At 39.9% G+C, this 22,386-nt stretch overlaps 1 protein-coding gene across 1 annotated transcript in view; it reads right to left on the bottom strand.

Moving 5' to 3' along the window:
* The window catches only part of TASP1 (taspase 1), an 85,714-nt gene extending 66,605 nt beyond the window's left edge, over positions 1–19,109 (bottom strand). The window contains exons 1-6 of the mRNA XM_030448558.1: positions 19,040–19,109; positions 12,683–12,900; positions 10,856–10,923; positions 9,234–9,302; positions 1,452–1,572; positions 59–143 (exon numbers count right to left, since the gene is read on the bottom strand). Coding sequence (XP_030304418.1) covers positions 59–143; positions 1,452–1,572; positions 9,234–9,302; positions 10,856–10,923; positions 12,683–12,827 — 488 coding nt within the window. The 5' untranslated portion in view covers positions 12,828–12,900; positions 19,040–19,109. The remainder of the gene's footprint in view (positions 1–58; positions 144–1,451; positions 1,573–9,233; positions 9,303–10,855; positions 10,924–12,682; positions 12,901–19,039) is intronic.
* Between the last annotated feature and the right edge of the window lie 3,277 nt (positions 19,110–22,386).

Below are 22,386 nucleotides of genomic sequence, written 5' to 3'. Positions count from 1 at the left end.
ATTGCATGCAGTAAAGACAAAAGGCTAAAGCAAAGTCAACGAAGAACAAAGCAATTACCAGGGTGGAATTCTGCCAGCAGAGAGTTTTCCCTTCTGCCCTTCATACAATAATCTATTTGCAACTGAAACTGGATTCTTGATTCCTGAAAAGAAGAATTAGCAAAAAATGGGAACAAAACATTAAAATATTTTTTCCATGTAGCATAGCAGGAACAACTTTTTCAGTTTTTTCTTCACATGTCCTAACAGTGGTGACAAGGCCTTCTAATCCACACACACTCATTTGAAAAATAAAAAAAAAAATTAAAAAAAAATAATAAAAAAAGAAAAACTATCATATTTCAATATTAGGGGTGACCTCCTCTCTAAAATTAAAATCACATCTGTGGTATTCTACAAGCCAAAGATGTTTTATGTGCATTAATTTTTCAAGATGGAAAGAGCTCTCACTTGAGTCTATCTGGCCAAAACAGGGGTTATAGGAAGGATTCAGCCTTAGCTTTCTTTCACTCCCTCATTCCCTCCTTCCCCATGGCCAGAAGGATATATTTTGTAACAAACAACTCTTGAAACACTTTATTTTACCATTTGTATTAGATTTATATCTACACAAAGAAGTTATTACCATAGTTTAGAACTCTAGGATAAAAAACAAAGCCTGAAATACTGATAGAAAAGCTATTCACTAGTAACAGTTAAGGCTGTTGAATGTACTTATGACAAAACCTCAACATCCCTACTTGGGACTGCCTAGGTTTAAAAAGCTAAAACTAGATATTAAAAAAAAAAAAAAAAAAAAAAGAGAAGCACATTAGTTCTCAGGTTAAGCAAGTCCCATATGCAAATTAATCTACAATATACAGAAATGTTATATCCCCAGCCAATAGCCTGATAGATTAGCAGGTGTGCCCATCCTCAAAGAGACATGAAGGGCTTCAGTTTGGAGGCTAGCACCCTGCATAACCTTCTGATACTGTAAAGGAAACATTGGTCCCTTTGGATCCTAATTTGACCAACTTAATTAAGATAACAAAATATCAATTGACCTTATTGACCAGTAAGTTCTTCTGAGGAGACAGAGTACAAATATAAAGCCCAATTAAAGTGCTTGTAATCTATTTTTTTAATAATTGCATTTTATTTTAAAGTTATCACTCCACTAATTCATTTTGGCAAATGGACTTCCTTTGTGAATACTGTGTAGTATCACACAGTTGTTTGGCATCAAGGGATTATCAGTAAACTACTGAAACAGTGTTACACAAGGCCAACTAACACAAAACAGAACTTCAGGGAACAGGAATCCCTTCCTCATTTTTAAATAGAGCAGAATTTATTTAGACAGGGCAGTATTTACAACCCCATTTTGCCTCCTCAAAAATAATAAAAAGAACAAAAATTAGTTTTGCACTTAAATCAGTAGTTTGCTTTATAATACATAGTTAACATACCACTCAGTGCTCCAACTGCTCCAAAATTTAAGGACTTTCCATCCATTATACTGGCATCACATTCTATCTCTCCCAGAAGGTTTAGGTTAGACCCCAATCCTGCATTTGTAAAAGGAGAATCCTAAAAATAAGAACAAAACAGTATAAGGCCACATCCACAATGGACTAGCTTAAAACATTTGTACAGTTGATCTGAAGACACTGACCTTGGTGCAGTGCACTTTCTTTTTCTATTAGTTTGAAAAAACACAAACAGACAGAAACAAACAAACAAACAAGAAGTAACAAAACAACACAGCCCCCCCCCCAGCAAAAAAGAAGAAAGCAAAACAAAAACAAAACTCAAAACCAAACAAACCCCAACAAATAGCAACGTGAACAGGGCACCACACATTACCATAATGGATACCTTACACTCCATAGGCTGTGATATATCTCACGTGTAATAATGTGCTAATATAGAAACCCATCACCCAACAATTCAAGATGGCTTATAAACAAAAGCCTTTCAACGCAAGGGAAAATCTCTTTCTCCATCCCCCAAAACACACACTTCAATTGGTCCCTAACCCATCAATCTATTTAAGTAGTATCTAATAACCACTGCAGAGACCACAGTCTACCTTTGAAAGTCTTAAGTATGCCACATTCTAAGACTATGATAGTAGCTCTTCATGCAGAAGAAAAAGAATCATCATCAGTTACAAACCATTCACTTTAAATTTTTTCTTTGACCATTAAGCCTAAGTGTGCTTCATACTTTGCCACATTCATTCACTGGCACATCAAGGATGCACCAAGAGAGAACTTATTCAGAGGACCTCAAGACAAAGAGAATGCCACCTGTTCCTCCCTACAGAGTATTTATCAAAATACTAGAGAATACTGGACAAATAAGAACTCTACATCAACAAAATTGTGGCATAATTTTTTTCATTTTAGAACTCAGAAAGAATCTTACCAGTAAAATCACAGAATCATAAAATGGTTTGGGTTGGAAGGGACTTAAACATCATCTAGTTCCAACCCCCCTGCATAGGCAGGGACACCTCCCACTACAGCAGGTTGCTCAAGGCCCCATCCAACCTGGCCTTGAACACTTCAGATAGGGGGCATCCACAACCTCCCTGAGCATCCCATTTAGTGTCTCACCGTCCTCACACTAAAGAATTTCTTACTAATGTCTAAACTAAATCTGTGTTCTAGCTTAAAGCCATTATCCCTTGTCCTATCACTATATGAAGCCCCTCCCCAGATTTTCCATATGCCCCCTTCAGGTACTGGAAAGACCACTATAAGGCCTCCTTAGACCCTTCTGCTGGCTGAAAAACCCCAACTCTCTCAGCTTGTCTTTATAGGAGAGGTGGTCCAGTCTTCTCATCATCTTCATGGCCCTCCTCTAGACTTGCTCCCAGAGGTTTATGTCCTTCTTGTGTTGGGGGCTCCAGTACTGGACATAGTACTCCAGGTGGAGTCTCACAAGAGTGGAGTAGAGGGAAGAATCACTTCCCTTGACCTGCTGGCCATGCTTCTTTTTATGCAGCTCAAGATACAGTTGGCTTTCCAGACTCACATTGCTAGCTCATGTTGAGCTTCTCATCAACTAGCACCCCTGGGTCCTTTTCCTTTCCCTTTCCCTTCCTTTCCTTCTCTTCCCTTTCCTTTCCCTTTCCTTTCCTTTCTTTCCCTTTTTAAAAATGGGGGTTATGTTTCCCTTTTTCCAGGAAGTGGGAAATTCACTAGGCTGCCATGACTTTTCAGATGTGATGGAAAGCAGCTTTGCAACTTCATCTGCCACTTGCCTTAGGAACTGCAGATCAACCTTGTCAAGTCCCACAGACTTGTGCACTTTCAGGTTAAGTGGTCTCAAACCTGCTCTTCTAAAGTGGGCATATCCTCCTTTTTCCAGCCTCTGCCTTTGCCATCTATGACTTGCACAGTGTGGCCAGAGTCCTTGCCGGTGAAGACTGAGGCAAAAAAATAGAGTACCTCAGCCTTTTCCATATCCTGCATGATGAAGTCTGCTGTTTCCTTCTGGAAAGGGCCCACATTTTCCCTGTTCTCCCTCTTACCACTGATGTATCAATCAGTCACAACATGAATAACTTCTCAAGTACTTGTTCAAAATTTATGTGGAATTTTAGCTTTACAGTCAGACTGCACTCATTTCAGAAGATGGTCTCAGAACTGCCAAGAGGAAGGCGGTGTAACTCTGACTTCACTGCTCTGTAAGGTGATCTGATAACAGCTTTAGACAGTGCAGGAACTGGGTGTGAACATGTGGAATTTTTAATACCTACATGACTGTCTCTGAGATGAGATATAAAGCCTTTGAAATGAGGCAGAGAAAAACCTTTACAAAAAACAGAAGCAGAAATTCACACCTGCTTTATGAATAGGCAAGGACATGAAATACACCACATAAATAAATCTCCTTTTGAAAACATGAATCTCTGCAAAGTCTAACCAAAAGATTTTAAGACTCTGATATACAAATAGAGGAATACAGCTTGGGAAAATTAAGGTGTATTTTGAAATGAAAATTCAAGACCTTCAAGGAATATTGAAATATTATTAAAACAGAAATAAGCACGCTTTAAAAGGGGGAAGAAAATAAATTGAGCTATCTGAAGCAGTCCTTTCATACACTGATAGGAAAATGCAGTACTGCAAGAACTATATGACTGCTATAGGATGAGGAAGAACCCAACCAAACTATGTTTCTAAGAAAAGGGAGGTAGGGGAAAGAGGAGAAAGCTTAAAATACAGAAGGTATCTTCAGGAATGTATTTTTATTTGAAAACATAAGCAGAGATCAGACTTCGTATTTCTGAAGAGACTGAAAAAAAGAAAAGAAAGCAAAACAAGTTCTGCATGTGGAGGAAGCCCTACTATCATAAGAAAAAGGAAAATAGAAGAGGGAATAGACAAATAAATAGCTATTCAAAGCATTTTAAAAAACCACGAGCTCTCAATTATGTTAAAAATACTAGACTACCTGGCAATTACTCCACCACCGACTTACAATGTAAACTTCTAGCAAAGGAAATAATACAAAGCTTTAAGATGTGAAACAGGAGTTTCATTTTCCCAAATTAGCCCATGTTGTAAAAAATTTCAAGGTACCAAGGGTATAATTTTTATTTTTAGAATCCTTTCTACTTCAAAATGTATTTATAAACGTTCTGGCAGCAAACACAGGCATGCTGAAGTTTCTAGCCACAGTCACAGTTGGAAAACTTGAAGAAGTTACTCAACACTATAACATTAGTAGTCCTGAACTAGATTGAGGCAAATAGCTAAAATGCTATATTTTCAACAAGCATTAAAGAACATTCCATCCATCTGTGATAAAGTGTTGGCCATGATTTATTTGCAGCTCTTAAAAGGGATTCAAAGCCTGCAGGCATTTCTTTCTACATGCAGTGACTTTAAAATTTATTTTTGTGAGAATTTAGTGACAAAGAGTAACACTCTACAAGGATGAGTGACATCCCTTTCAATTACACCAGCTAAAATGCTTTCAAAGAACATTTCTGTCACCATTTATTAGCCACTCTGCTGCAAAACATCCCAGTATTGCTTTTGACTGGAATTAACAACTTCCAGTTCATTACCCATTAGAAGTTCATCTATGGTGACTGTCTTAATAGAACAAGGCTGCTGCTTTCATCTTTAAAGAGAAGTTTTGGAACTAAGATTTTATCTTAACTGCTAGAAAATTAATACATAAACAAAACCAAAATAAAAAACAATTCAACAGGAAACAAGCACTTCCACTGCAAAATTTTGCTGTCAGTCACACAAACCCACAGCATGAATAGACCAACAGGCTCAAAATGGCCTTAGCACTGATCCAAAACGAAAAAAAAAAGCAAAGTAAATTAAGTATTTTGAGTAGCAAGAAGACTGAAACCCAGTATGTGACAACCCATCAACCATATTGATATCCAAATTAAATAATGCTCATAGAGAACATCTACTGAAATCAGATCAAACAAGTAATTGATCTACACACAGTTTTAATAAACTTAGACTAAAATTAGAAAAAGCTTGAAATCTTTTGCACTCTACAACAAACTTATGCTCCAGTACCTGAACAGTAGACTTTGTGAAGTGCTTCACAGTCAAAGAAAAGCTTGTGAATGCACATTGTTCTCACAGCCAATCATAAATGAAATCAGCACATGGTTTTCTTGAAAAATGCAAATTTTGAGGGGCATGTGTGGAGGGGGACCTCCTTACCTCCTAAAAAAACCTGACTAAATCCCTTTGTCTTTCAAGGGAAACTCAGACATCATAAGGTGGCTGATAGCGAGAAAGCAAAAAGAAATGGTCTTTTGTAGAAGCACAAAGTGCAAATCATGAGTCTTTTGAATCACGTTGTCCAGACTCACTGTATTACCAAAAGCTGAAAGAGGTAACATTCATTTGTTCCTCTGCAATGGCAGAGTTCCCAAACTAGGAAACATAACTGCCTTTCATCAACTTATCAAATACAGCTGATGCTTATCAAGACGAGCACAGTTATTTAACAGTATTCTGGGTCAGCTCCTCTTGTTACTTTACAAAAGAAATCTACCTCCTCTCTAGTTAACTATTAGTGTTATTATCCTTATCATAGAATGTTACTTCACTTGGGATTGATACATTTCCACAAAGAAAGGCTGCTCTTTCTCCATTTAGACTCTGCAAAAATAAAACAAAAAAAAGACAGCATACCACAAGCAAACTATCGGCTTGCTCAAAAAGGATCAACAGCAAGTCTTGTGTCTCAAAAAGCCTTTGAAGTGATGCCTCCTGGATTAGCTGCAATTCTGTGTAATAGGAATTGTGTAATTGAACTGAAGGGGAAAAAAAATTATCTTTTGTGACACTTCCATGAAAAGATATTTGTGCCTTGCAAAGACTACAGATTTTTGGAATGCAGCATTAGAAATCCTGGAAAAATGTACAAGTAATTAAATAGTTCAGATAAAGTCACAGCAACATGTTCTAGAGCAATGAAAATATCGAGAAGCTACAAACAGTACTCCACAGTGGAATCTGTTATCACATGTTCTACAAACACTTGTTATTCTTCTGTATCTTAATCTGTACTACAGCAACACATGTAAAAAAACACTGCTTTCATAAAGATTTTCACTATGTATTTGCCAATTCAAAACGCTAAAGTATTTTATGAAAAGTCGCTGATTTTTCCTTGCATAAACAAGTGATAACTCATTAGAGAGACAGTCAACATACAAAATTTTATTGGTAAAAACATAAGCTTGTAATTGATGAGAAAAACCACTGTCTGCTCTGTTGACTTGCCACACACAGCTCCTGTTTTCCATAGAGCAGCAGGAAAAACATCAGAATAAAATCAGAAGATGTAGGTCCAGAAATGACAGAGAATTCTGGAGGTGGTGTTCATAATGAGATATAAGTAGATCAAAATCTTTCAACATTTTGAAAGCTGACAGTCTAGCACTTCAGAATTTCTCATACCACATCCAAAAAAATGCAAGTGCAAACCACAACATTTTCAGCTTTAAGTGTACTTTTAATTTTTCCTCAGTGTAACTGAATAGGAATGTACTTTAATTTACAAGATGCCCAAATCCCAAACCCCATATTCTTTGTTCCAGTAAAAGAGCAACTCACAATTAAAAGGTTAAATAAAGCTCTTAATGAATAAATGAAAATAATTACATTCATGACAGCAATAAAATTTGAAAAAAATATTTGACTTTGAAAATAGGAAAAAGGAAAAAAAAGGTATGTTTTGTGCAACAGTACACATAAAAATACTGCCTAGAACCATCATAAAATCAAGAAGTGTAATGATGGCAGGCATCACAATAGCTGCAAGACAGATGAGGAAAAAAGTTTGCTGATAGGAGTAATTTCATAACAAGGTTTTAATTTAATCTTAAAGCTATAACTACTTATACAGATGTAACAGAAAGTACTTAAATCCACTACAGTAAAAGGAGTCTCTTGAGGATAACAAAAACAGATAAAATATTTACCCCAGGCACAGCTGCAAAGAGATATACAAATGTAAAGTTAAGCATATTAAAACATGTTTTCTTCTATATATATTTTCTTCTCAGGAACATGATAAAAATCACAAACAAAGCAGATTCCTCTTTTTTTCCACTGAGGAGGGAACTGACACACAAAACAATCTTGTGGAGTAACAGCAGCCTCCGTTAGTTTATGAAAGTGCATTATAAGTAATCCCATTAGAGAGATGCCTTTTGTTTTCACCTGGCTTTATTCTAATGTGTAAGATAACACATGAAAGCATATTTGAACAGTTCAGTGGAGACCAAGAGTACTGTTGAATGCTGAGAAGCTTGCCAAGTTAAAAGCATGACTGAAGCCTTGGCTCCTAGTCAGTATGTCTAACACACACTGAAGTACCTACTGCCTGCCTTACGCTAACCCTATCAAGTATGTTAATTAACACTTTCCCAACATAGGTGTAAGTAAATCCATCCCTAATCCTCTCACAATACTACCATAAATTCCAAACCCAAGAAATTCTTTTTACAGCATAACACTTACCTTGCCTTCCTTCTTCACTAATAAAGCTGGAGAGGAAGAAGCAATTACTCCTTAAAGCAGAGGAATTCCTGTTTCAGTCATTACTATGAAGGATTAGTGGACCTGGGACACTAACCAAGCTGCCTCATTTGTATCCCAGAAACACTTTTAGCCTTACTCTTTTCTACATGATTCATAGGGACCCTTCACTAAAGTCAGATGCTATAAAAATCTTACCACTCCAAAAGGACAGTTTTCCAAAAACCTCACAAATAGCTGTTCATTTTTTTATGATTATCAAGATTTTCCATCTTAATTTAACAAGTATAATTTTGAAATAAAAGCATTAGTAGTCCTATTCTTCTACACATATTTTGCCATAAAAATAAGAAAAAGGCATAATCTTACATTGAAATCACATTTCTCTGAACTAACTACTTCTCCTCTCTCATCCTATTGGAGATCATACAGGCACCAAGTGAAAAATGTAAGAAAAAAACCTTTTGGTACTGCATTAATTTAAGTCTACAGCAAAAGTATGTTGTGGGACAAAACTTAAAATTCCTACTTCATTTTGAAAGAATACTTTAATTGGCTGGGGAGACAACCTGCACTAACTTAGGCAACCACTTCTGTAGAATAATCCTGAAGAACTGAGAAAAGTATGAATAACACAACCCAAGAAAACATACTCAGAAACAGTTACCTCAGTGTAATTACTTTATGAGAGTGTTAAATGAATAACTAAAGACTAAGTACATGGAAATCCTTTGAATCATAATGTCAAGAAAGGAATCATAGCTCACTATGATATATTAATACAAACAAAAGGGAGGAGGCCTTGTCCTAGAATTTCTAATTAACGTATGTGCTGGTGGCATGATTTTTCCAAAGAAGCAGAGCCAGTACAATCTGCCTGTAGCTCAGTATGTCAGAAATAAAGTTCACTATAAAATGTTCATTATGTCTTTAGTGACTCTATTTAGTCTTGAAGGTTAAAGACTACCTGATAAGGCATACCTATTATGACAACCAAATTTTATCAACCAAACAACTTCCATTCAATTTACATTTTTAGGAAGTTTTTAAATTCACTTCAAGATATAGCAGAAAAATAAAAGATAAAACTAGCATAGCATGAAAACAGAAAGCTCAGTAGATTTCCCATTTGAATTAACACCTTCCTACATAAAAATCTGGCAACATACCTGAGAGATATATTTACTACTAGTCAGAAATTCATACCTCTAATTCTATAAGTGCTGCAGTCACTGCGTCTGTTGCAAGTGCACCGTCCTGCAGCTTTTCAATTGCCTGTAAAACAGTTTTTAGTTGATGATTAGAAACTTCTAGTGTTGTGACTCAGCCCTACATTCTTCTAATCCTATACAAAACAAAATGTTCAACAAATTAGTTTAAAATCTAAGAGGACATAAAAACAAGAGGCACTAGAAATAGTCAGTATGCATCATGCAAGGGCAAATCTGAAGACACGATAGTACTATTCAGATATCTTGACAGTGAACTCAGTAGCATATTTCTGCATGGTCAACTTTATAGCAAAAGAAGGTGTCATCAAACCATTAATGTTTCTGTCAAGTTTCTGGTTTTCCTTCCAAGATTCAAAAAAAATCCCTTATACTATATGGCAATAGTCATGAAATTGAACAGAACAAGTAAGCTGACACATGAAAAAAAATCAAATAAGACAATTTTACCTTCATATTATACACACACACACACATAAAAATTAACTTCTAGAGCCTAATATTACTTCTGGACAAGACCTTACAGTCAAGTTCTTTCAGAGAGCCCTAGAAAATAACCATGACTGCATCTTTGGTTACAAAACAAACCTGTGACTGTTCTTCGTGATTCGTATTTATGTTGGCTACCTAGCTCAAGGAACCAAATGGAATCTCAAATCTGTTGTACATTCAACAACCAACCTTTTCTCACACATAATTAGCTGGAAAATTAGTATCATCAGGGCTAATGCACAATTTTATGAAACTAGTGTTAAATTTGGATGATTTTTGAGGCTACTTGTTAAAAAATTTGATTAGTATTAGGATTGAGTAACAGAACTGTAAGATGAAATGATAATTATTGGAGGTCAACTCTGAGACTCTTCTAAAAAGCCTTCCAAGCTCTGTAGCTCCTTCTTGGAGAAAGCAAAAGGCATAAGAAACTTTGGAGGCAGGTCTTCCAGCTTTTCATTCAGCACTTAATAGACAGGACTTGCCAGTTCCAAAGTTTCTCCAAGTTCTTGGAGGAGATTAAAACAATAAAAAATTTCCATGGAAATTAAAAGTCTTGACATTTCTCCCTTCACAGCTTTGGGAAGAGTGGGTTGACTTTTATTGTGGTTTTCCTGTTTCTACCTCTCCTCCTCTAAAAAAGTTAAGAGCTATCAGGAAGAAAAGAATTCTAGAAAACCCTGTAGCCAAGCAATCTGGATGACAGAGTTCAAATTAATTCCAAAAAGAGCAGACACTGATCAAAGAAAAAATCCATACACCATATTTAGTTGTAAAAATCCCAGAGCCTCAGGAACAGTTCAAGAAGCTGTAGGAACACTCTCTGTAGATACCACTGGGAGATTTTCCTGTTCCCTCACTCTTCCTTCTGCATCTTCTATTTGTTACCACAGATGAGAATGTTTCAGCACCTCATGGCCATGCACTCTATTAACTCTGTATCATGTTAACTGCTGCTGCTCCATTTTTCCTCTACAAATGCATAGAGTTCACATAGTGAAACCCAGATATGCCCATTCATATTGAAGGGGCAGTGCTACCCCTTTACATTACCCAGTTACATTTCTTGTACATTCACTACAAGACTGTAGAGCTGATAAGACTTACCTTCTGACAGGCTCTTTTGCACACATGCTTGTATTCTTTAGCTTTGGATTCAGAATGATAACCTGCACCTACAATTAAGACAAAGGGAAAGGAGATTATACTACCTGTCAAAATACAACCTCTAGTTTGCATGAAGAATTAAGACAGATACAGCCTTCTGTATTGTGGATTCCACTGGCATTTATTTTTTGCATCAGTTATCAGACAATTTTATGCATTCCAAGATTAATTCAAATACACTCTGTAAATAGAGGATACAGAGAATATAAGCAGAAGCATACAGGTATAAATCTGAGCATCATCCAATCTCTTCCAACAAGCATTCTCCAACAGATTCCAGTTCTGTTCATTCTTGGAGGATTTCCAGCATAGTTTTTATTTATTAATTTATTTATTGTCCACTACGAGGCAAAAGAACTTGGTTTTAAGTCAAATGTCAATTTTCCTTTTACCACTGATTTGCAAGTTTGCCATTACCATTCTCTTCATCTTGTCATGTTTATGCTACATTTTTAGAGCTCATTATCTCGTGCTTTAGAACAAGAAGAGTTCCTGAAAATAAAGATTAGACACATTTTCTCATTTTCAGTCTTTATGTCTTTCCCATCACATCTAATTATTTTGCATAGTTCTGTAGCCACTGCTCCCTACTTTCACACCTGAAAAATTCATCAGTACCCACTACCCAACTAAATGCAGTGCAAGAAAAACAGACCAGATAAGCACATTGGTACACTGATATTTAAATACTACTTCATCTCTTTTCCCACTTTTTGAACTTCTGAAATATGCTTGTATTTATCTAAATTTCCCTTTCCTCACCTCTAGAAATGTTAGCTTTGCAAAATTCTAATAAAATAAATGTTAACACTACTAGTGAAAGAAGAAATATTTTAAACAAAGTAACCCATATTGGTTAGGGACAATATATTGAGCAATCCTATTTGCTCTTAAAATAGAATACCAGTATCATTAAAAATAAAATAAAATAAATAAATCAACCCAGCATGAGTTCTCCAAGGTTTTGGGTTTTTTTATTACCTTAAGGATTTTATAAACCAAGTAGCATTTTGTTTTTTCAAGTATTTCAGGTGTCATCAGACTTTTCACCTCATGTCATCACACATACACTAAAGACAAATATACAGCCAGGTATAAGCATTGCTAATATTTTCAAGATCAGTAGTATTTAAGAAAGAACCTATTAGAGAAGAATATATAACCAAGGCATGCATAACACCATTTTTGTATCACATCTGAGTAGATGACTTCTTCATTACATGTGGAAAATTTAAATATGAACAAGACCAAAAACTTGGAGGAAGGAAAAAAGGATAAAAAAATGATTAAAAAGTGACGTTGTGCAAGAGACAACCTAAGGAAATTTTAAAAAGCCTTAGCTGGATTGCCCCCATGGACAAGTTAGACTAGAAAGGATCAGTAATAAGCAGCTATATTTGATCCTTCTAAAGAGTAAAGACTCAAAGATCTCTCACATTTTGTAGGTTTCACAAATGTAGCAGATTACTGCAGAATTTGACATTTTATAACCATATAAATTTAGGGATTTTGTTTGGAGTTTTCTTTGTAAAGGAGAAAAAAAAGAAAAAAAATCTTTTCAGAACACCCAAGCCCCTACATTTTTATTAACAGTTTCCAAAATCCTCAAGCCAATACAACTTCCAACCAAACTCTCCACTCCCAGATTTACATCCAAAGTTCATGTCACTTCATTAATATACTAGGAGTCTAAAGCCAACATGAAACTTTAGTTGGTATTTAGTTTGCACATGCATCCATTCCAGTTGTTACACTTTTGCATCTTACCTGCATGGACAAGCACAAATCCCACTCGTTTTCCTCTTTGGGTCTGCTTTGCTTCGGGCTCTTTGACAAGCACTTTTACAGCTGTAACCTGAGACGATTTGGAAGGTAACACTTCTACTGGACTTATGCCCTTCTCCATGATCATAAATTAGGATCACCATCTTCTACTGAAAAAGAGCATCCTTCCATCCAAAAATAAACTCTGGAGAGGAATCATCCTAAAACCAAATCACATGCATACATTAAGATACGGACTTCAAGGAATTAATTTCATACAAATAACCTCAGAAAGAACTCTTGGAAGAGAGTGTTGGATGAAGGGTACTACGCTTCTTGAAAGAATAATTCTGCCTCTAATTCTAATTCTGCCTGTTCCCTAGCCAACAAAGAGACTTAAAATAATGAAAGTCAATGTTGTGAGCAGAGCAGCATTTTTGTTACAACTTAACTTCAACCTATTAATCTTTCCAGACATTGCAGGAAATTGCAGATCTGAGACTTGCCCAGGACTGAGAGAAAGCCATTTTCCATGGTCTCCTTTTATTCAACAATACATCTTAGTTCTCCACCCATCATGCATAACTACTTTCTAATGTGATGATGCTCTGCAGCCAAAACCTTTGTTTCTTCAGAGTGGCATTCCCTGCCTGTATAGAAAGTCCTAAGCAGAGCTGTAGCAATGATGGCAAAAACTGAAAGACAGTACAGACAGTTGAACAGCAGATTCTCTTACCCTTAGATCACATATTAGCATCTCCCTGTGTGATGTTGTGTCTACAGTAGAGGATGTAGAATCTACACACTAACACTTACTCAGTAGTAATACAAGAAGTCATGAAATTGTGCTCCAAAGAATTGTACCATATGTACTGGACCATCTGGAAAGTTGGGCAGAGAGAAACCTAATGAGGTTCAGCAAGGGCAAATGTAAGGTCCTGCACCTGGGGCAGAACAACTCCCTTCCACCAGTATAGGTTAGGGACTGACCTGTTGCAAAGCAGCCCTGAGGAGAAGGAACCCTCATGGGTGTCATGGGATAACATCCTGGAAGGAAGAGTGGACCATGGGAGCTGGCTGATATTTAAGAATTACCTACTTCAGGCCCAAGAGTGATGCCTCTTAACTAAGATGAAGTCAGGTATAAACTCCAGGAAGCTGGCATGGATGAGCAAGCAGATCCTAAATCCCCTCAAACTTAAGAAGGAAGCATACAGGGGGTAGAAGGTAGGGTAGGTATCCTGGGAGGATTACAGAGAGGTTGTCTGAGCAGCTAGGGATCAGGTTAGGAAAACCAAATCTCAGTCAAAAGTATCATCAGGGATGTGAAGAGCAATAGTAAAAAGTTCTGTAGGTATGGTGGGGATAATACGATAACCAAGGAAAACAGAGGACCTCTCCTACAGGAAGCAGGAAAGCTAGCGACACAGAATATTGAGAAGGCTGAGGTTCTCAATGACTTCTTTGCATCAGCCTTTTCTGGCAAGTACTCCAGCCTCATTGTAAAGGCCACAGCAGGTGAAAGCAGGGACTAGGAGGACAAAGTAGCCCTCAGTGTAAGAAAAGAACAGGTTTGTGACCATCTAAAGAACCTGAAGGTGCAAAAGTCTGTGGGACCTAAGAGGTCCATCCACAGGTCCTGAGAGATCTGGCAAATGTAGTTGCTAAGCCTCTGTCCATCGTATTTAAGAGGCCATGGCAGTCTGGTGAGGTTCTCAGTTATTAGAAAAAAGGTAACATGCCCCTTTTTTTAAAAAAGAGGAAAAGGAAGATCCAGGGAACCACAAGACCAGTCAGTCTCACTTCTGTGCCCATGGAACAGATCCTCCTGGAAAATCTGCTGGGGGACATAGAAATAAGGATGTGATTGCTGACAGCCAACATGGCTTCACTGAGAGCAAATCATGCCTGGCCAATTTGGTGGCCTTCCACAAGGCCAGAGAGACAGTGGATAGTGGCACAGCAACTGATGTTATCTACCTGGATTTGTGCAAGGCTTTTGGCAGTGTCCCACATGACATCTTGGTCTCCATACTGATAAGACATGGACTTTATATAGACCACTCAGTGGATAAGTAACTAGTTGGATGACCACACCCATAGAGCTGTGGTCAATGCTTCAGTGTCCAAGTGGAGGCAAGTGACAAGTGGTGTTCCTCAGGGGTCAGTACCGGGACCAGTCCTGTTTAACATCTTTATTGGAGACACAGACAGTGGGATAGTGTATCCTCAGCAAGTCTGCTGATGATATCAAGCTGTGCAGTGTAGTTAACACCTTAGAGGGAAGGGATGCCATCCAGGGGGTCCTTGACAGGCTGGAGACATGGGCCCGTGCCAACATACTGAAGTTCAACATGGCTAAGTGCAAGGTCCTGTACCTGGGCAGCACAACTCCAGGCACAAATAAAGGCTGGGGGGAGAATGGATATAGAGCAGCCCTGAGGAAAAGGACTTGGGGGTGGTAGTAGATGAGAACCTCTACATAAGCCACCAGTGTGTGCTCACAGCCCAGGCCAACCCCATACTGGGCTGCATCAAAAGAAATGTGGGCAGCAGAGTAAGGGAGGTGATTCTGCCCCTCTACTCTGCTCTTGTGAAACCACACTTGGAATACTGAAATACTTCTGGAGCACCCAGCACAGGAGAGATACAGACCAGTTGGAGATGGCCCAGAGAAGGGCCAAAAAGATTACAAAAGGGCTAGAGCACCTCTGCTATGAAGATAGGCTGAGAGAGTTGGGGTTATTCAGCCTGGAGAAGAGAAGGCTCTGAGGAGATCTTATGGCAGCCTTCAAATACATGAAGGGGGTCTACAGGGAAGCTGGGGAGGGGCTTTTCACCAGAGAGGGTAGTGACAGGACAAGAGGTAAAGGTTTTAAACTGAAAGAGCGTATATTTAGGTTAGGTATTAGGAAAAAAATTTTCACCATGAGGGTGGCGAGATATTGGAATAGGCTGCCTAGAGATGTTGTTGATGCCCTCGCCCTGGAAATGTTTAAGGCCAGGTTGGATGAGGCCTTGTGCAGCCTGCTCCAGTGGAAGGTGTCCCTACCCATACAGAAGGGTTGGATATCGATGATCTTTAAAGTCCCTTCCAACCCTAACCATTCTATGATTCTAAGATCTTGGAGTCTTGGTAGACAATAAGTTAACTATGAGTCAGCACTGTGCCCTAGTGGCCAAGAAGGCCAATGGTATCCTGCGATGCATCAGGAAGTGTGACCAGTAGGATGAGGGAGTCCATCTTACCCCTTTTTTCTGCCCTAGTGAGACCACATCTAGAATACTATGTTCAATTCTGGGCTCTCCAGTTCAAGAGAGACAGGGAACTACTGGAGAGATTCCAGCAGAGGGCAATGAAGCTGACTGGCAAACTGGAGCATCTCTCTTGTGAGGAGAGATTGAGAGAGCCGGGACTGTTAAGCCTGGAGAGGAGAAAACTGAGAGAAGACCTCATCAATGACTATAATTATATAAAGGGCAAGTGTAAGGAGTATGAAGCCAGACTTTTCAGCAGTGCCCAGCAACATGGGGCAATGGGCACAAGCTGGAACACAGGAAGCTCAATTTTAACATGAGAAAAAGCCTCTTTTCTGTGAGGGCAATGAAGCACTGGAACAGGCTGCCCAGGGATGTTGTGGAGTCTCCAGAGGAGGCATTCAAAAGCTGCCTGGATGCAATCCTGTGTAATGTGATCCAGCCAATCCTGCCTTAGAAGGGGTACTGGATTAGATGATCTCGAGAGGTCCCTTCCAACTCGATGATCCTGTGATTCTATGTCAATGAGAGCAACACTTAAAAATACCATGCCTTTCTTTTGCATAAAGTAGCTGTTTAAGATCCTATAATAAACTCCTACTCTTTCATACTTTTTCATCCCTTACCCTTATTATTCTCCATTAATTTGCAGAGGGAAAAGAAAAAAAGGATTTTTTAACAACAAAGTATTTCTAAAATAATGTCAAATAGGCCCCAAACAGTGAAAGAAAGTTTTCACAGATAAGTGTAAGGTTAGCTATGATGATTATTAGGGAACTACAACATGCTTAAGTTAATTTCAGATAATTTCATAACCTCATTTGGCTTTGACCTTTACCCTTACGGTGTTTATAGAATGTATTTTCTAGTAAATGCAACAAAAAAAGCTCTCAAGTAAAAAAATATGTATTATTCTTAATGTATTTACTGTTCTTCTTATCCATAGCCTAATGCACATTAATCAACACAATACTATTCACTATTATTAGTTCAGCAAGTAAAATTCTACATGTTTAATAAATTTAGGAAGTGAACAAGCAGAGTTAATGCATGAATGAAGACCATCTCTATAACGTTACCAGTAGACTCTAACGTGATACATATTACTTCTACTAACTTGAAAGGGACTACTTGTAGCCTAAGAATACCTCTCCATTTAAGCAAAGAAAACAATGCAAATGATGTTTGGATTCAGCACTGGCATAGAGTAGAACAAACAATTTTGCTGGTTTACCACAACAATCTTTTCAATAATGAAAATTAGCAAAGCTTTCTAGTAAGGTATTTATTTATGCTCATTTTTTTCTTAGATGCTAAATGTCTATAGGTATCTTCATATGTTTATGGACTTATATTTTAAAATTAAATATGAACCACCTGTTAGATATATATACTTACAAAAACTGAAAAACAATTTATGGACTACAGCCAACTGTACCAGCCCTCTGTGTAATATCAGATCTAAAATTCAAGTTCTAATGACTGCATTTACTCCCTTTTTGCTATTAGTAATGGAAGTTCCAGCAGCCATTGGTCCAGGCAGTCAGCTGAAACACAACTCTGTTTTGTAAGATCTCGGCTTTCCTGCATCTTGTTACACCACACGTAATGTCATTACAGCAACAAGGGCACAGCAAAGACTTAAGTAAAATGTCAGAGGAGCAAGTTCTACATTCCTGCAGAAACACAAGAATTAGTGTGGTCATAGGGGGATAATATTGACGGCAGTTAAATCATGTTTTGAAAATGAGGTTACAGATGCCACTTAAAGCCTAACTAATAGCACACCTCCAAGTTAAAAACCCTGATGAGGCCTTTATGAAGACTTGGGATTGCAGATGTGTTTATTTTCACCAGATAACATAAAGTCAACCTATCTCAGTAACTTCCTTCAGTTCATAACACTTCCTCCTAATCAACACAATTTTGTGAAACCCCTCCTCTCAAATAATCTTTCAAGTCTTTTCAAATGTTATTCACAAATCTGCTGCTTCCACTTGGTAAGCTCCCATTGGAGCCAGTCTTTCCCTTTCTAGCTTCTGTTCTCTTTCCTGGCTGTCACACATTCATCACCTCTGATCTCATCCCTCGTTACACAGTTCAGTGTTCTACCTCCCTACAGCTACAGAAATGGTGGAAGAATGTACTCTTCTTCGGCTCCTGAAGAACATAAACCACAATGATTTTACCCAAGCAGCCCAAAGCAATTATCACCCTGAAAAAGTAACGCTGAACCCTATAAAGAGAACTCAGAAAAACGTGAATAATTCGAGTGTCACACCAAAAGTAGGAAGAGTCGCCGAGTCTTTCAGCACCCTTGCACGCTCAGCACAGCTATTCTATCAACCAAGCGGTGGCCCTCACCACACCCCCAGATCCAAAGCTCTGCCATACGCTCACTGCACAGGAGCAAGTTTTGACAGAAAACGTTTTTAAAAGCTTTTGAGTTTTACTGTGCGAGGCCTAAGTCAGGGAGGACGAAGAGCCACGGGGGTAGACGCTTCACCCCACAAGCGCACATCCAGAAAACCGTTCGGCACCCGAGACAGGACAGCAGCAGCACCGAAGAGCAAACGAGCAACCGGTCGCCATGAGACGGAAGTAGAAAAGAAACTTTTATTTGGAAAATAAAATAAAATAAAATATTAAATTCTCGGCCCGGCCCCACCGGAACCCCCGGGCAGGAGAGGCCCGGACAGCCCCTCGCTGGCCCGACGGACGGGAGGCGTAGCCCGGGCTCCCCCCCCTCAGGGAGGCAACAGCCAGGGCTGCCTCTCGGGAAGCGTCCCGGGGTCCCGGTCTCGCCATGGCAATGCCCGGGGTCACCGCTTCGCCCCTCGGGAGGTGGGGCCGCAACGGCCGGGGGTGACGTCACCACCCCAGGGAGCCCCCGCCGGCGGCGCGGGGACGGCTGCTCGAGCCCGTGGCGGCGCGGCCGTTAAGGCTCCGCTCAGCGGCCACGGAGCCCCTGAGGTGGGGAAGGGGGGGGGAAGGATGGGGGAAGTAAAGCGAATGCGGAGAGGCGGGAGAGGAGAGGCCGAAGAGAGGCGGGGATCGGCGGGCTAAGGCGGGGCAGGGCGGAACCAGGCACGAAGCACTCACCCTCCACCGCTGTCAGCCTCGCGCACACGCGGAACGGTCCGCCCGCCCGTTGCCCCGGTGAGGATGAGGCGTCCCGCCCACCTTCTCCCTCCGATTGGGCGAGGCGGAGGCCGGAGAACGGAAATGGCGTAGGCAGCGATTGGCGGCTCGGGAGATGAATGGCGCGGCGGCCGCCTCGGGAGCGCCAATGGCAGCAGGGGGAGCGGGGCCTCGGGGCATCGGCACCTGGGGTGGGGAAGGGAGGAGGAGGAGGAGGAGGGGGTGGCAGCCGCTAACGGGGAGCGTACCGCCATGTTCGTCTGCAAGCGGGCGGAGAGGGGAGTAGTCGCCTCGGTGTCTTCCTATGTGTCAGGAGGGCGCTGCCGCCCGGGAGCTACCTCGGTGTCCCCCTATCCGGTGTCCGTCTGGCCCGTCTGGCCCAGCTCGGGGGGCGCCTGCTAGTGGGCGGGCAGCGGCTTCCCCGAGGGTGGGGGAAATGGCGGCCACCGGCTCCCTTAGGGGAAGGAGACAGTGAGGGCCCGGGTGGAGTATTCGTTTGGGCTGTGGGAGGCGGGCACGGCACTTGGATCTGCTGGTGGTACGGCTCTGACCCTCTGGTTCTGAGGCTGCTTTCCGACCCTGTTCCGTGCCGCTGCTGGGCCTTCGGTCTGCTTTTTCCCTTGCTTGCGGGAGCTTCTTCACAAGCGGCTCTTTCCACCCAGCAGAGTAAAATGAAAAGCGAGACTCTGGTCTGATGCGTTTTGTGTAAGGATTTGGATGGGTTTTGTAACTTCGGTCTTGTCAGGCAGTGTTACTTCTCATGGCTGCCTAGAACAAAATAAAGTTAACTGATTGCAAAGAAATATTTTTCGTAATAGTCCTGTCAGGTAATCTAAACAGCAGTCGCTTGTTTTGCATCTCCCTCCGTCAATGGTTATCGGAGTCCTCTGTTCTCCGATGGTACAGGAATACCAGGTTCCTATTAATTTTGGCCCACAGTGCTGTAAAGAGGTATCAGTGTCAACTCTGCAAGCATCGACTTAAAAAGCTGCCTTCTTAGGAAGGAGCGTAACCCCATCTAAATCCCAATTTGCATGGTCATTACTGTCAGCTTTGGGAACCAGCTGTATTTGTGCATGCTACTTCATTATCCTAGGTCATGTATATTCAGTTCCCAAAGTGCCTTCAGACTTGAGGCCTGTGCAGTTAATGTTTTGCAAGACTGTGAAAGTAGATCAGAAGTTGTAACTGACATTGTAGAGAATGTTTATCTTAGATGGTGCCTCAAATTTATATTTGTAAAGGCCAGCTTTTTCAACTCTAAATTACTGTAAAATCAAAACACATTTATTCTTTTTTCACAGTTAAGTAGAGTTTTCCCTGAACATTGCAGCTCAAGCTCCAATGTGAAAAGTGCTAGGATCTATTTTGCTTTTAAGGTTCTCCTGAACCCTCTGGATGGAGGTTTTCAATTCTGCTACCTTCTCCTTATCTTAAAAGCAAGCACGGTGTGTAGCTGTTGTAGTGGCTCTTGCCACAGTGTACAGCATCATTCATTCTCTGCAAACCACATCTCAGAAAATCACCTGCTTCAACCAAATTTCATCTTTTAGTGGGAATTTTTACGAATTAAGTTTCTGCAGTTAATTCTCTGATGTCAATGTCATTAGTATATCAAACATTAACAGAAATTTTAATGCTGAACTGGTAGGACCCAAACAAAAAATCTGAAAATTGACCTTCACCCCCTCAGACTTTATCCCATCTCTACTGTGTCCTAATCTCCCTCTGCTGGATCTTCCCCAGGCTCTTTCCTGCCTTATAATTGCAGCAAGGTCTTTTACTGCTTTTTTTCCCAAATAAATAACAATGTGTTTCCATTAATTCTTGTATTCTTGACATTCTTTTTCATGGATCACTCATTAAATTTTTTAACAATGCAAAAAAACATCAAGAACAAATGCAAATCTCATTTTTCTGCACGTTTTTGGCACACAAAACTATGTGGGTCATGGAGATTGGCTTTTGTCTTCCATGTTACCAGGTGCTTCCTCTTCTGTTGGAAAGAACTACAAGGAAATAACGTGAAGCTCACAAACTCTTAAAAAATCTTTGGCCTCCTTTCACAGATTTTAATATGCAGTCCAAATCCCAGTTGCAAGTTGCTCTGTTGCCAATTATTTTATTTTTTTTATGTCCTCCTTATTCTTGACAGTGATTCTGAAGTGAACCAAAGAAATTCCACAAAGCACTTTTTTTGCCTCTCAGATGGCAGTAGTTAAATATGCGCTAGGACAACCTGATTTGGGAGGAAAGGGAGGATGTTGTGTGGAAGCATTGCAATACAGCCTTCTACATACAGCATCAACCACTACCAAAGCACCTTTTATTTGACCTTTTGCATTTACCTGTATGTCCTGCATAAGGTCCTATGCACCTTCTGCCACCCTTTTCCCTTTCTGTGTTCATCTCTCCAGTCTGTCAGCTAAGAAAGGCAACACAGCATGTGGCTGAATGAGCTCCACATATTTTGACTCGACCCTTCTGTCAAATCTCCTTCAATTTGTCCAGCAGGTTCAAATTATGAAGGTGGGCTGACAGACGGATGGACAGCGTGATCATGGAGCCCTTCTTTCTTTAGTGGGGAAGCTTAAAACATGATCAGCTTTTGGTTCTCCTCTGTTCTTCAGAAGAACTTGGTTTCAAATCCAGATGACAGTTTTCACGTGGGTTTTGATGCTTCTCCATAAATTGTCCCTTGCTGATGGTAACAGTTTCCAAACCGACCATGTATTTCTTGTTTTTTTCTGTTTTCTGGTCCTCGCTATTCTATAGATTTGTGGTGCTGCTCTAACAGAAAGGTGATCTCATTCTGTAAATCATTTCTCAGTGCACCAGTTTGAAGTGAAAAACTTCCTTTATTCCTTTTACAAAGTTTCCAGCTGTGTTTAATGCCTGGCTTTGGTTTTGTTCTGTTTCTGTTGATTATCTTAGATTTCTTCTTGCACTTGGTCTGTGTTTTGAAGCAGACTCTACTAGTTTTACATGCAGATAAAGAGCTTACCTGCCGCTTTAATTTATTCTGAATAGAAGCGGCTGTTCAAGCTCAGAGGCTTCATCTCACTTGAACTGAGAAAACCCCTTGCAGAGGGAAATTCTGGAGCATCAATCCACCTACATATCACAGTCTGCATCTATGAGGTTCTGTTAAACCAGGCCCACATACCTGACAGCATGCATTCAGACATCCTACTTGTTTGTTAAGATGATGTAGACAAAGGATAAAGCAAAGGGATAAGCCATTTGATATCTTCACTAGTTTCAACACATCCAAGACTACTGTTTTTTTATTTGTAAGATGACATACC

Source organism: Calypte anna, chromosome 3 (assembly GCF_003957555.1).
Source record: "Calypte anna isolate BGI_N300 chromosome 3, bCalAnn1_v1.p, whole genome shotgun sequence".
In the NCBI taxonomy this organism is placed as follows: Eukaryota; Metazoa; Chordata; class Aves; order Apodiformes; family Trochilidae; genus Calypte; species Calypte anna.
The sequence above is the reverse complement of the archived record's forward strand: the minus strand, read 5'-3'. Positions and strand labels throughout refer to the sequence as shown.